The sequence below is a fragment of the Chionomys nivalis genome, chromosome 13, assembly GCF_950005125.1.
Source record: "Chionomys nivalis chromosome 13, mChiNiv1.1, whole genome shotgun sequence".
Classification (NCBI taxonomy): domain Eukaryota; kingdom Metazoa; phylum Chordata; class Mammalia; order Rodentia; family Cricetidae; genus Chionomys; species Chionomys nivalis.
In genome coordinates this window covers 15,452,671-15,468,348 of record NC_080098.1, presented here as the reverse complement: position 1 = coordinate 15,468,348, position 15,678 = coordinate 15,452,671, and the positions used below count along the sequence as shown (strand labels likewise).

The following is a 15,678-nucleotide window of genomic DNA, read 5'->3' as shown; positions in this document are numbered from 1 at the left end:
TTTTTAAGTAAAATATATTCTCACTATCTCTCATTGTCAGGGTTTATATTGCTGTGATAAAACAGGTCACACTGTATCATCAAGGGAGGTCATAGCAGGAGCTCAAGGCAGCCTGGGAAGCAGAGACTGATGTAGAAGCCATGGAGGAGCATGGCATACTGATTGCACTTCATGGCTTGCTCAGCCTGTTTTCTTAGATAACTCAGGACCTCTGCCCATGGGTGACATCACTTCCCTGTAAGCTGCAGCCAACAATATCAATCTTTCATCCATAAAATGCCTAAAGAGATGCCTACAGGCAGTCTGATTGAGGCATTTTCTCAATTGAGGATCCTATTCCGATGCTGAGTTAGCATGTGTCAAGTTTACAAAAACCTAATGACCTCACTATCCATATAAAAATGCTGTTACTTGTAAGTACATAGTTTCTAAATTACAATAGTCAATATAAAACAACTTCATTTCCCTTTTAGGAGCTTAAACAGGTATCTAACATTTCAAGAGTCAGTTTGTTCTTTATAATTTTTAACAAAGTGAGTTGTCTATACTTTCCCCAAGATTATTATTCTCTTGAAGTAAGAAAGAATATGACATAAAGTAAGGAGAGAGCTTCATTTTCATTTGTAATAGTGAGGCCCAAATGGGCAAAGGGGGTTAAGGTTACATCTAGAAAGACAACAGGAATTGGGATATTATGATGAGTAGTGTCCTGGACTGTTGCTGTTGGAATTATTTAAATATTGTGGCGACTAGGGAGTCACAGAGCCAAAAGCAGGGTGAGAAGGAACTCCACCTCATTACAAAAGTTCACAGTAATTATAATCTATTATGTCTTAGAAATTGGGGTATGTTCAGTACAGGACCTCAAGAAAAGGGCTTCTACAACAAACAACATTGAGAGTACCAAATAGTAGTCACATATTCTAAAGGTACTTCTGTACTGTTACCCAGATACTGCTAAATAACATGGATCAGGATTATTCATTCTTCAAAAATGTATTATTCAATTTTACTTGGACAAATTGGGTTAATATACACTGTGCGCATTAAGCACATAAAACAAGGATTTGTGTAAAATAGGAGTAAAAGGCAGTAGGAGCATAAAGAAGCAGATTGTAATGGAGTTAGACAAGACAAGAAAGATTTGTAAAAATAGCAGTTACAATCATAAGTGAAATTTTAAGCAGGAATTATGTTATAAAATAGTAATTTTATCATCAAGAAGTACAAATCTTTCTTGAGACAAAATTATTAAGATGTAAAAACTGAGATGAGATAATATGTATCAGAAAAGATGAAAATAGAAATGACAGTGAATAAAATTATATTTCTGACTTGTGTTGGCTTAAACACAAAGCTAGACAATGTAAAAGACATTAATAAACTATGGCATGGAAATATACCTACTAGTAATGTAAACAATGGCAAAGAGATAATTAAAATATAGACTAGGATTTAAGGTTAGCTGAATGAGTAACCAATCAGTTTAGCATAGACTTCTGAGTCAAAATCATTGCATGCTTAAAGAAAAAATAAAATGAAGATATAATTTACTAGCTTTCTCCTATATAATATAACATACCATTTTAAAAGATATTTGTATATGGAATAAAGAAAAAAATAAAAGGTTTATTTTTGAAATAATTCTGTGAGGTTTTGATTTTTAGGTTAAAAAAAGGCATAGGCCACTTGAAAATTGAATGCAACATTTGCCATAAGTCAGGCCACAATTTATATGATAATTTTATATATTATTATTGAATAGACCTTATTACTTGATGAATGTTCAATAAACTAAACACATACCATAAAAAGTAGTTTTTAATTAAAGAGTGCATGACAATGTAAGACCTGAATGGAGTCGGATAGAACCTAAAATACAGAGATATAATTTAGAAGAAAATCAAGGCCAGTATCCAGAAATTATCTCCAGGTAATGTATAACCATTCAGAGAGATCTAAAACATAGGATCCCCCAGGCAATTATTTCTTGAATAACAATAATATTACCTAACCTACTTTTGATAATAAGATAGAAATCTATGGGTCCCAGAAAGAGCTCAAGATCTCAAGGTCAATCTGGCAGACCTCACAGTCATTCACAGCCATCTTTCGATCATCTAGACACAATTCTTGGTCAACCAGAGAGAGATCATTACTAGCCAAAAAGATCCTAAAGACATTTGCAAATAGAAAGATAAAAACATTCCCAAAACTAAGTCCAAATTTGACCAAACTTTTGTTATAATAATTGAAAAAAAAGGATGGTTGGAAATTTAGCTCAATGGTGAGTTTGTACCTAGCAACCACATTTTACCCACGGTATATGTGTGTTTGAATTCCAAATACTTTTGTGTTTCACAATTCCTTTTTTTTTTCACAATTCCTTTTTTATGGGAACATGTTAGTAAAACATGAGACAGTTTAAAAAAATCATATTATGGAAGGACACTAGAGAAGATTTTGCTTCCATCTGGGACCAGAAAAACGGTACAGGAGAAGATAACCCAAAGTAGCTTCAGATATTCAAAGTCACCTTAGGATTGTGTGTTCAATGTGGCAAGAGGGAAGATCTAAATATCACTAGTCGGCCTCAAAAATGATAAAAAATAACCACAAAATTTCTATCCTTCCAAACACTATGATAATAATCATAAAAACTGTTTATTTCACATTCCTCACATCATAACCTATAGAAACATAGAGTTTATTAATTTAAACTTTATCTGATCAGTGATGAGAATATGTTCATAAATAAAATATATTCCTTGGTGCTGTATAGAAAGAATTTAGAAAGAACACTTTATGGAGAGCATTGTGCAATAAATTCTTTATAGGGAAATTGCTGCACCTTCTACATGCTTTTATTAGTTTTTCCTTGGTCAGTGTGCTAGAGAGGATGGTTCCTGGTGTTTTGATGATAAAAATCATTCACATTCATTTAAATAAAATAGCCTCAGCATAACTCAAACAGTTGTCCAAACAAGCTTTCTTCACAGGAGTGCTATTTTTTGAATAGAGGTAAACATGCTGCAAAGGTTTTTCCTAAATGCTTTTCACCTTCTGGATACTAGCTCACAATATCTTTATGCTTTCACAAGTTTTCGTTTCTTCATTAATATTTAAGTACAAATTAATCAAAACTTATTACTTGAAAATAATTATAAATGTTATATTTTGCTGCACTTGAGCAAATTAATCATACTCAGGTTTTATACAAGCTAAAATATGTCTTCAAAGTGTTCATATGTATAAATATTTATGTAGATAACAATAATTAAGGAAAAAGAACAAGAAGAGGTGTATGAAGTGTTTGGAAGGAGGGAAGTAAAGAGGAAATAATAAATAATACAATTACCAAAAAAATTAAGTGTTTTTTATAAGTGTCTTGAGCAAATAATTTGTAAGGCATGACCAATTGTAGCATATGGCTTAATTCGGAAACATTTTCACCAACATTTTTAGCTTTATAGCTTATTATATAACTATTAAGAGATGTCTGCATAACTACTACAAACATGGAAATGAGAGAAAAATGTATCTTAAACAATACAAGTAGTTAAATATTCAAAAGAACATCTAAGAGATAGTTTGGTGTTCCATACAACTTAACCTTTAATTTCTGCAACTTATTGCAATAACTAACTCAAGTTAGTGCATATTTCAATTTTTATATAAAATCCCGAAATTTTTCCATGTCTATATTAAATATTTTTTTAAACAATTAAAATGATGAGTTATAACTTTTGTTTCAGGGAGTATTTATCAAGTTAGACTCCATTACTTAATAATAGCATTCCTAATTATTTAATGAGACACAAGAAACAAAGGCGAAAGAAAAGAAATAGTTCATTCCATGAAATATGAATTCATGTTTCAGGGAGGAAAGTTGCACAACATTAACACTTTTTTCTTAATGGTTTTGAGGCTAATGCTAGATTTGTAAAAAATTAGTCTTATTTAAGCCATGGTCACAATTGTATACAACAAACTAAACTATTATATCTAAACATTGTTGTGGATATACCATTTAGACGTTTTATTATTGCATGACACAAGGCATTTGTTATTTTGAATTATGTACTTATTTGCATTACTTCCATGACAGTTTCATGTAATGTGCTTTGATCATATTCAAGCTCCTCCTTTACATCCTCCTATACCCTTCCCTTTCTCTCTGCATCTTTGTCCTTTCCTGTGTTCTTAAATTCTTCAAGACCAATTTGTGATGCCCAGGCAGTCTTGGATGTGTGACCTTTCACTGGTTTACTTGCCAAGGGCTACACTCTCAGAGAAAATTGTCTCTTCCTCTTGAAAACTGACAATTGCCAAGTGCTCCATGGGTAGGATTGGGATTATATGCTCACCCCCACGACAACCCCCTTACTGGGATTTGGTTTTGCGTTGCCTTTCATATCTTCTGTGAATGCTTTCACAATTGCTGCAAGTTCATCTGTCCAGTCATGCTGTGTACAAAAGCTAATGTTTCTTAGTAGTCACCTACTATGACATGATCCTACACTCTTTCAGCCAGTCTTTCACAATGATCCTTGAGCCTATTGGGGCTATGAAATATATTTCCCCTTTTGCTCTAAGTGCTCTGAAATCTCTTACTTTCTACACCATGGATAGTTGTGTTGTAGGTATTTGTGTTAATTACTATCCACTGCAGACTGAAAAATTGCAGAGAAGATTGAATGATTGCATTGATCTTTGGATGTGATAAGTTACTAGAAGGAGGTCTCTATCAAATCCTTCTCCTTAGAGCTCAGGGAATCCTGCAGGAGAGGAAGTGTAAGGGATTGAAAGGGTCAGAGGGGACGAAGGACACTAGGAGAGCAACACCTTTTGAATCATTTGTTCAAGGCACATACGAGACTGAAACAAGAACAGGACCTACATGCACTAGGTCCTCTGCATATATATTATAGTTTTCAGGTTAATATTTGTATAAGAATCCTGACTGTTTGAACAAGTGGGTCTCGGACTCTTGGGACTCTTTTCCTCGTGTTGGGTTGCATGCCTAACTTTGATATAATGATTTTGCTTCATCTTATTATATTTTATTTTGTCATGTTTGTCATCCTTTGGAAGCCTGTTCTTTTCTAATGAGAGACAGAAAGGGAGTAGATCTGGAGGGGAGGGGAGGGGGAAGAGGAGCTAAGACAAGTAGAGGGAGGAGAAGCTGTAGTCAGAATATATTGTGTGAGAAAGAATCTATTTACAGTAAAGGGGGAAAACGGAAAAGAAAAGATTTAGGGAAAAGAAAAAAATGAAGGTTTAAAGGTAGTTTTTCTTTATTTCCAACCTAAGCTTGCAATTTTTTCAGGTACCTCTGGTGGGCGCTGTGACTTCGAATTTGACCTTTGTGCCTGGGAGCAGGATCAGGATGAGGGTTTTGACTGGAATCTGAAATCCAGCAATGTCCCAACTACAAGCATGGAGCCAGCTGTAGACCATACCCTGGGAAATTCTTCTGGTCATTACATCCTTCTCAAAACCTATTTCTCACAGCAGTCCGTGAAAACAGCCAGAATTTCAAGCCCAGTTATAAGCAAGAGAAGCAAAGACTGCAAGGTATGAGGAGAAAATTAAGGGATCTTATAAACAGCTATTGGAAAGGGTCATGTGCAGAAAATGGGATGCCTGGGGCTAGAAACACTGTGTATTTGGACTTACTCAGCATAGCATATTTGAGAGGAAAAAGAATAAATGGGAACAGTTATTAGAATTACTGGAGAAACTCTCTTGTGAATATACTATACAGAAGTCAGAATTTTAGAAATAACTGGAAAAATTCCAGGGTTAACTATTCATGATTATAGATAATACAAAATAAGTGAAAGACCAGTTTTGTTCTCCCTAGGAGTTTAGTGATTATAGAAACTATGAGAATTTTATGACCACCACTAAGAAAAATAAATAAATAACATGCAATATATAAATAATATAATCTAGACTCTGATGTAGCTAAAGCTATCTATAAAAGAGACAAAGACATATTTTCAGAGAGGAATAAAGTAGATTTGGTTCTTAAAACAATTAAGGAAAATTATAGGCAAGACAAAAACAGGACTTAATCCTTAGCTTATAAAAATTTGAATAAATATCTAAGGCATCTCAGCTACAGGACTCAACATAACTAAATGTAATTTAAGGCACTAACCATAAAATAAGCTCTTAGAAGTCATTCTCCTGTTATCTTGCTCACAAGAGACTGTTAAATAAATACTCCACTTACTTGTACTATGAGATATGCAACATTAAAATTATGTTATAGCATACATATGCTGGGTTGGTTGGTTGTTCCCCAATATTTGAACACTGAAAGGAAGTAAATTTTATTTGAAGAATTTTTTTCTGCTCATTTCAGGTTAGATTAAAGTTTCACAATCTAAATTGTTATGATATGACATTCAAAACAAGGCTCTTTGTTGTGCTGTGTGCACAGTAGAGCTAGCTATAACCCAAAGATGTGCATCACCGTTTAGAAAACGGTCATCGCCATTGGTCTTAATCCTTGGCAAACCTTCAGTTTATCAAAGGGGATTTTCTGTCTCATCCTAGAATGCCTTCACAATTGGACTCTCCCAGAGTAATCTCTGCTCTCAGCTGGGCAGTGAGGTTTTACAAAAAAGGAATCGGATAAGAGTTTTAGAGAGAAAACTTGGTCAGAAGTTCAGAATGGAAGTGAAAAAATCAAACAACAAAACTACACTTTGGTTTGGTACCAAATTGAATTTAATAAAACATCCTTTTACATGCTTTTGCTGTTTTGCAAAGAAATGACACTTCTTCAAAATTGAAAGCTAGACACACCAGATGTAATATATGTTAAGTCTATGTCTATAAATTTAGTTGTATATGTCCTGAGAAAAGTCTCAAAATTGCAAGTTAGCTTTAGTCTAAACATCTAATTAACTAGTAAAGCATGAAATATATAAAATTGTAGTTTTATTTCCAAGTTTTTTATTATAGTATTTTCTATGAATGCTTAAAATAATTGTTTTGTCATAGAAACTAAAAATCTCATCCATCTCTATATCCCTTTGGTCACCAAATTATAGTTGCTCATATTAAAACCTCCTATTTAAGAATTATAAGGGATACCTGGAAGGGTCAATTTTTTAAGAGAAATGGCTTATTTTGTTAATATCTATGATATAGATTGAATACAAATAGTCAAGAAAAGGTCATCCTGAGAATTTTTGGCTCTCAAGGATGACAAATCTTTGTATGAGATAAGCAGAACAACAAGAAATTTTTGGTAAAATTATGTGTGTCCTTTAACCTTATGGGATATCTTTAATAAAAGAAAGTGAAATTGTTTTTCTCTTTCATTATGAAAAGCAGGTAGCAGGGAGAATACTGAAATTGATGGGGAAATTGAATCTTTAGATAATGAATATTTTATGTAAAAAATCTTTAGAAGACTTAATATTTTACATTAAGGAATATGTCCATTCCATCTTACCCCAGGGGTAGTTTTTGTTTTCATTGATAGTCTTCAAGGAAACAAAGGTGAGGGGGTTGTTTCCATGTAAACCTATTGACATGATTTAGAAATACCTTAAGATATAGGTAGAAAATACGTGTTTCATTGTCTTTATATTAATGAGAATGTAAAGCAGAACATTGGCTAGGAATGCTTGTAGCTGCCTGGGATTCACACAGCAGTAGGTCACAAAGCTGATCCTGAATTCCTAGTATCTGCTGATTCATGAGATGCATCCAGTCCCTTATTTCATCACTAAAATAAGTAATCTAGATAAGTTTTTGTGTCCCAGGAAAAACCATCATAAAATTCATCTTGGAAAAATTAATCAGTGGAGATAATTTTACAAAGAAAAACACTTGGAGATTTTATCAGCTAGGGAATTTGGATATTCACGTCCATGGCTCTCCTCTTAGTCCAAGCTTCTGTAGTAATCCATTACACATATTAATTAACCATATCTTTCACTCTTGAAGTACATTCCTTCTATTTTTCCAGAGTATTCTCTGCACAATTGTTGATGTTTCAATAGTGTATTCTTCTTGTATAAAGAGTTCCGTCTGTAATCATTTTCTCCCAGACACCTGGCAAAATAAAAGCCTTTAAAAACTCGGAATCATTATTGTTTAGAACCCATTTTCTTCTGTCTCCCAGAATTTTCCTTCCCTCTCTTGTACCACATCAGAATGACTGATAATCTAGTAAACTCTGTCTCTGACATATTGGAATATGAGTTCCTTGCAATAACAGTTTTATTGGTTTTAGAAGTTCCAGGGTCTGTTCAGCTGGTGCCTCTTTCTAGCATCCCAAGTAAAATCTGGTAAGAGCAACTCTGCAGGGTTTGTTCTGTGGAATCCCTTGTCCTATGGCACTATAAATGTGCTTCTATTATAGGAGTGTAGTGGAATAAGCAAAATACTCCTTGGTAATTCAACATAAACACCCATTTGGGCCATAATGAAGCCATTCTCATGTGTCACCCGTCCATTAGTGAAGACAGAGACGTCGTGACACAAAGATTCTATTCATGCTTGAACATTGAAGGTTAATTGCCATCATGGGGATTTTAGAGAGGAATCTTGCTTTAGAAATAGAAAAATAAACCTTTTTCATTTTCTTCTGAATTTCTATTCAACTTTATTTTACTGTCTTCCTTGCATGTATCTATTCTGTCTTTATTTAGTGCTAAAGTGCTTAGGAATCAATAGACTGTGCCCATCTAATTTGCCTTCCATATCTGTTAGTAAAGAAGTGGATATTGAAATTTTTTGAAGTGGAAATATTTATACTTATAATTTGTAATGTTCTGTTCTTGCTACAGATAATTTTTAATTATCACATGTATGGTCCTGGCAGTAGGAACCTCATCTTGCTCCAGGTGACAGTCACAAACCACACAAAGACACTGCTCAATCTCATTGAAGAACAAGGCAATTTCTGGCAGAGAAAAGAATTGTTGTTGTCTAGTGATGAAGACTTTCGACTCAAATTTGAAGGCAGAGTTGGGGAAGGCTACCCTGGCAATATCGCCCTTGATGACATTGTGCTTACAAAGGGATGTCTGCCATCTCTCGGCTCCACAGAGGAAGACTTGGCACCTCCCCTTCCAACAGGTGTGTTTTCGGTTGTACTTCCTTTTTGTTTTTATAGGTTGTAGGACAGAAGATAAGGAAATGGGTGAAAATGAAATAAATTCCTAGTTATGCATTGCTTCATAATGAAAAAATGTTTTTAAACTAAAATGTATTTTACAAGCGTTTACTTACAAAATGTCTCCCAAATTTTTGCCAAGCTCTGTTGTATTTAGCAGTTTTTGGGTTCCCTGTGCAGACAGCCCTGTCTTAGATAAGTCGAATACAGGCAGACTCTATTGAAAGGCATCTGATTTCAAATCAGATCAGTCTTAAGTAAATAGTCTTACATATTTTAACAAAATACAAAGAAAATCAAGAGCAGAGAGAGATTTTCTGCTTTAATGAGACATTCTTCTTGTTATATGCTTTTCCAGGCACAATGAGGTTGCCTTCTATGAAAACTATCAGTAAGATGAAAGTCATGCATATCAATAGTGCTGTTAACACATCTAAGGGGCTGACTATCATAGCTTAACCACAGGGTACACTGCAGAGAGACAGATGCTCACTGATAAGAGCTACTGCTTCCGGCAACAGGAGAGTGCCACACCATGCAGTGATACCCTAAGTTAAGTTCAAACTGTGAAATGTTTAAAATGGTTTCCAAGGAATGTTAGTTACATCCTCTCATAATAATAAGGGAAAAAAGATTATTAAAACAAAACAAATCACGAGCAGTATGTGATTACTTATTCTTTGTAGACCAATGGATGTATTTATTTGAATTGCTGAATGTATACATTGAAATACTTTATGATTTAGAATGTGCATGTGTCGTTTTATCCTGGAATATTTAGTGATTTCTTAAAATTACCATTGACATCCATTGAGTTAGCAACTTTTAATATATTATGGCAATGTTAGAGAATACCATTAACCACATGAATCTACACACTGGTGATATGAAAATAGCATATTATGATAAAAAGATAAGAGATATTTTGCCAATTGCATTGTAATAGATGTTAATATGTAACTATTTGTTTAGTGTAGAAAATTGACATGTTTTCTGCTAGTATCTACACCTGTCTTGTACTTAAGGAAAACGAATGTCACCCTTACAGAATGAGTCAATAATTTGTCTGAACTTCTTACTGATCAAAAAAAGGGAACTCCATCACTATTGCTTTTTCTTTTCTGTTAATCACAGAAGTTGTATTTAAATATGATTGAGAGAAAGTTTTTATCTGGTTTTCAGTAGACAGTATTACACGCATTTCATCTGCAATAGTCCTAACACTGTGTAGAATGGCGTAGAGAATGCAAACATACCAAGACTATATAGGGGTAAGTCTGCTTAGATGGGTTATTTGAAATGCCGCATAGCCTTCCTTCCTGACTGGAGTATACGAATGCTACCTGTGCTGATGCTATATAAATCTGTTCTATAAGAAAGTAAGTTCTTGAATTTATTGAAAAATAACCTTAAATATCAAAGTTTAGGAGATTACACATTTTTGTTGACCCATCTCAGTTTTCAACTAACAACTACTAAAAGGAATACAAGAAAAATAAATTAAAATGTATTGGGGTATATTGAGACCTTAAACTTATAAAATATTTCTCCTAAAAAAGCATTTAAAATATTTGAAGAAGTAAACAATTGCTATAAAATAATACTAATTATATATTAATTATGAAGTTAATAGCATATATGAATAATGTTTAAAACCCTTAAATATTTAATGTGTTTTAAGGTTTATGATTAGTGAGGCACAGGAAGGATTGATCTGTTGCTGAAGTACTTGTCTCTAAGTGTGAGGGACTGAGACTTCTCCCTAGAAGACGTGGAGCTGTGTGTATGTGTGGCTTCTCGAGGAGAAGTGGTAGTGTGCATTTAGAATCCCACAACTGGTAATCCCATGCTGAGGAGACAGAAAAGGACAGATCCATAGGGTTAGCCTGTTGGGTTAGCCTGATCATTGAAGACTAAAAGCAGTGAGAGACACTGTCTCAAGAAACACCAAATCAAATGGACAAAAAATACAATGTAGGTGACTCCTGTGGAACAATGCCTGATATTGACTTCTGGCTTTCGTATGTACAAATTTGCATATACACGCATATGTGCATACATATATATTTGTACCAACACACACATTCCCACACTCACAATGCATACACACAAATATATATATATATATATATATATATATACATACACACATATATATCAGTTTTGATCAATAGAAAATAAAATTATACTATGAGGCTATATAAATAACTCAGCCGTTAAGAGCATTTGCTAGTCTTGCATAGGATACAGGTTCAGTTCTCAATACCCACATGATTCACAACTGTCTTTAACTCTAGTTTCTGGAGGTCTGCCACATGTTTCTGGCCTCTGCACATACCAGATACACATGTGGTACTTATATATACACAGGCACACATTCATAATAAAAAAAACGTATTTAGAAAAGAAACTGGGTTCTTCATAACAAGTCAGTGAGGCAAAGAAAAAATGTAAAAGTACCATCGTATCTTTTGGGATATGATTAAATCCTGAGGATGTATAAAAATCCTCAGGAGTGTGTTTATAGGATGTCTAATTTGAGACATTTGTTAGATGTGTAGGAATTTGAAACCATACTTCTGCTCATCTGAGGAAATGACCCCCTCTGCTTGAGGTCCACATGATACAGTAGGATTAGATGAAGAATATGGTAGAGGGACTATACTCGAAGGAACATTCTGAAAATGAAGATGAAATACATTAACATTTTAATAGCTATCCAATTGTAATGCTTACATGTAAGTGATGAAGATAAAATTAATGGGCATACTATCTATTTGCTTTCTTGTAATTTTTAAATGGATGCTTAACTACATTCAGAAACTAAACCAATGCATTCATAAGCACACCCATTAAGAGTGAAATCTTGGAGATTTAATGTGAAATTGATATGAAATATTGACTTCACTGTGAGTTTAGGGGATCCTGGTATTTTAAGAAGAGTTGGCATCTTAACCAAATGAAAATCTGAATGAATTAATTATATCATAATGAAAGTCGCATTAAGAGAGTTAAGAGGTATCATTCTTGGCACTGGAGGCTTTACTTGACAGCATGGATGCTTAGTCGGAGCATCATCTCCCACATTATGTGGTGACATCTTCTTATGCGTTTTAGGAAGCTTCTACAGTAGCAGGTTTCCATATAGTTCTTCAAAATACCTCTAGTGTTGCTTGTCCACCACATATTGCCTCTTTATCCTTCTATCATCTTCCTCCTCATTTAATTCTCCTATTCTAGTTTCGCCATTATGTCTTCATAACACTATATTCTAGTCCCCCTTTGTTGGAAGATCACATCTTCTCCACTGATCTCTTGCTAGGTACCTACATCAGTAGTTATTATGAATGTAGCACACATTGAAAATTTAAAAGCAAACATTTACATATAAGAGAAAACATACAGTATTTGTCTTTTGAGGTCTTGGCTACCTCAGTCAGTATGATCTTTTTCTAGCTCTATCCATTTACTTGCAAACTGAATAAATTTTTTTGCAATAATAACTTGCAATTTGAATAATTTCATTTTAAACATCATCATCGTCATTATCCATTCAGCAGTTGATGAATATCCAGACTCTTTCTGATATCTGCCTATTATGAATAGAGCAGCAATGAAAATGAATGAACAAGTATCTCTGTAAGAAGGTGTGGAGTCCTTTGAGTATATGTTGAAGAGAGGTATGGCAGCATCTTCAGCCATATCAGTTCTCAGCTTCCCAAGGGTTCTCCACATTGAGTTGCATAATGAATGTACCAGTGGTATGCCGACCAGCAGTGAATGAGTGTTTCCCTTCCCCATCATCCTTGCCAGTATGTGTTGTCATTTGTTTTCTTGATCTTCCATTCTTACTGGAGGAAGATGAACTCTCAAAGTAGTTTAAAATTACAATTCCCTGATTACTAGAAAAAGATAAAGAAAAAATAAAGGAGGAAACCAAGCAAGCTGAGCAGTTATGGGAAACAAGCCAGTAATCAGTGTTCTCTCTAGCAGTCACAGGAACAAGCCAGTAAACAGTGCCCTCTGTGGCAGTCATGGGAACAAGCCAGTAAGCAATGCTCTCTGTGGTTCTGCTTCAGTCCCTACCTTCACCCAGCTAGCTCCTGTGAGTACCTTTCTTATCTTCTCTTGATGGTGAAGTATAATTTGTAAGCCAAAGGAAACATCCACCTGAAAAAATAAAATAAAACAAAGCAAAAGAAAAAAGATAGCATAATTTTTTATGAAGATGCAATTGGACCAAATCTAGAGGCAAAGAACAAAAGAGACCAAGGATTTTATTACTAAAGTGATGCTATTATTGATCCCTTGAAAATTTGAAGTCTTATTTGAGAGATTTATTTAATAGCAGTTTTAGTAATTGCTAAATGAAAAAGTATAAAAATAGTTGTTAAATGAAATTCAATGATAAAAAGGAAGCCACTATTCATTCTTCTTTGAAATGCCCTGGTGCAAATTGAGTCACTATTACATTTTCATCTTTTTGATAGATACTTTATGAAGTCTAATATAATAAAAGAAGGGGATATTTTGAATACCTGTTTATGGTTTTGGGTTTAATCACTTTTGCTTTTTCCAAATAAAGTTTCATAATAAATTTCTTTTAGGATATACACATTACAATAAAAGTATAAAGCAGATTTAGGTAAATCACATATTTGAAATGACTAGAGCTGTTTTTTGTTTTTGTCTTTTTCTGTAAATATTGAAAATCCTTATTTTTTGGTTGATATTAACTCATAGTAAAAGTGCTTCTGTTCTTAGCATAAACATGGATGTGAAATGTTTTATCTATTATTCATTTCTTTGAAATATTTGCTTATAGTCAAAAATGCTGCTTCTCCCTGATAAGGATGCAGGCATAGAATCATTCAAAATTCTAATTGCATGTGGCATGATAATCTTTTGTCACTACACATGATGCTCAGTGTAAAATGAATGTGTCCGGAGGTAGAGACATGCCCTTGGATCTCAGCACTGCTTGTTAGTTGTGTGTAGTGCCAAACTCACTTCTCTAACTCTAATTTTTCTCTTCTATAAAATGTAGATCTGAAAGAATCTGAGTGAGCCGTTGAAAATTCAGGAAATGCTATATAATATCTTCAGCAATACTTGGGTGTCAGTGTTTTGTGCTACTTTTCTCTTTTCCGTTCTTTTGTTCCTACTTTGGAGACATTAAATAATTAACTATATATGAGAGAATTTTCTTTAAAGCAGAGTCTACCTGCTTTTCTCCCTACATTAATAAAAGCAGATATCAGATCTTTGAACATCTTGCTCTTTGCAAAGAAACAACTCTCGTAAAATCTTTAAAATGTGTGTTTATTGAATGTCGTGATTTAATTTATGATCTGTAACTTAAAATGGTGGAAAAATCATAGTAAAGATTCAGAGGCAGATTGACATGATAACCACTGAAGGATAAAAGAGACAGAAAAGAAACCAGAGACTTCAGGATTTAAACTTAAGGACATTTTAAAAGATTCTTGAGAGTCACAGATGTTAATGTTATACTTAGCTGTGCATGGTGTGGATAAGGAAGATGAAAGATTTTTTCCATTTAAAAATATTTATTTATTTTATATCCTGACTAAAATTCCATTCCCTCTTCTCCTCTTAATCTATCCCCCCAACCTTCTCTCTGCCTCCATGTCCCCTGCACCACCTTTTTGTATTCAGAAAATGGCAGGCAGTTCATGGATATCTACAAAACATAGCCTATCCAGTTGTAATAAAACTATGTGCTTTGGCTTGTGTTAAGGCTGGGCAAGCCAACCTAGTATCAGGATTAGTTACCCAAAAGTCAGTAAAAGAGTCAGAGGCAGCCCCTGCTCCCACTGTTGGAACTTCTTCAAGAAGACCAAGCTACACAACTGTCACATATACAGAAGACCTAGGTCAGCCCCTGAAGTTTCCCTGGTTTTGGTTCATCTCCGTGAGTTCCTATGAGTCCAGGTTAGTTGGTTCTGTGGCATTTTTGTGAAACCCTTGACCACTCTGGCTTCTACAATTCTTCCTCCTTCTCTTCAGCAGGATTCCCTGAGTTTGGCCTAATGTTTGACCATGGGCCTCTGCGTCTGTTTCCTCCAGGTCCTGAATGAAGCCTATCTGCTGACTACTGGGCTAGGCACTAATCAATGAATATAGCAGAATCACTTTAGGCATCATTACATTGACTTTTCTCCAGTTGTGTTTGGTTTTATCCTAGGTCTTTGGGGCTCCCAGGCTTTGGGTCCTGGTGTTCCAGGAAGGGTCAGGGTGAGCTCACTCTCATATCATGGGTCTCAAGTTGGACCAGTCATTGGTTGGCCACTCCCACAATCTCTGTGTCACCCTTATCCCATACATTTCATAGGCAGGATGTAGGCTGAATGTTATGTGGCTGGGTTGGTGTCTCAATCCATCCACTGGTAGTTTTGCTTGGTCACACGTGGTGTCCAGTTCAGGTTATGCTAGGGGTCATCTTTGTAGATTCCTGGGGGTTTCACCTGTACCATGTTTCTGCCTGACCCTAACTAAAATGAACCATTTTC

The 15,678-nt window shown here is 34.6% G+C and overlaps 1 protein-coding gene across 1 annotated transcript in view; it reads left to right on the top strand.

Annotated features, from left to right (window-relative positions):
• Malrd1 (MAM and LDL receptor class A domain containing 1) overlaps window positions 1-15,678 on the top strand; it is a 642,532-nt gene that overhangs the window by 273,627 nt on the left and 353,227 nt on the right. Inside the window, exons 24-25 of the mRNA XM_057787647.1 lie at window positions 5,330-5,577; window positions 8,817-9,108. Coding sequence (XP_057643630.1) covers window positions 5,330-5,577; window positions 8,817-9,108 — 540 coding nt within the window. The remainder of the gene's footprint in view (window positions 1-5,329; window positions 5,578-8,816; window positions 9,109-15,678) is intronic.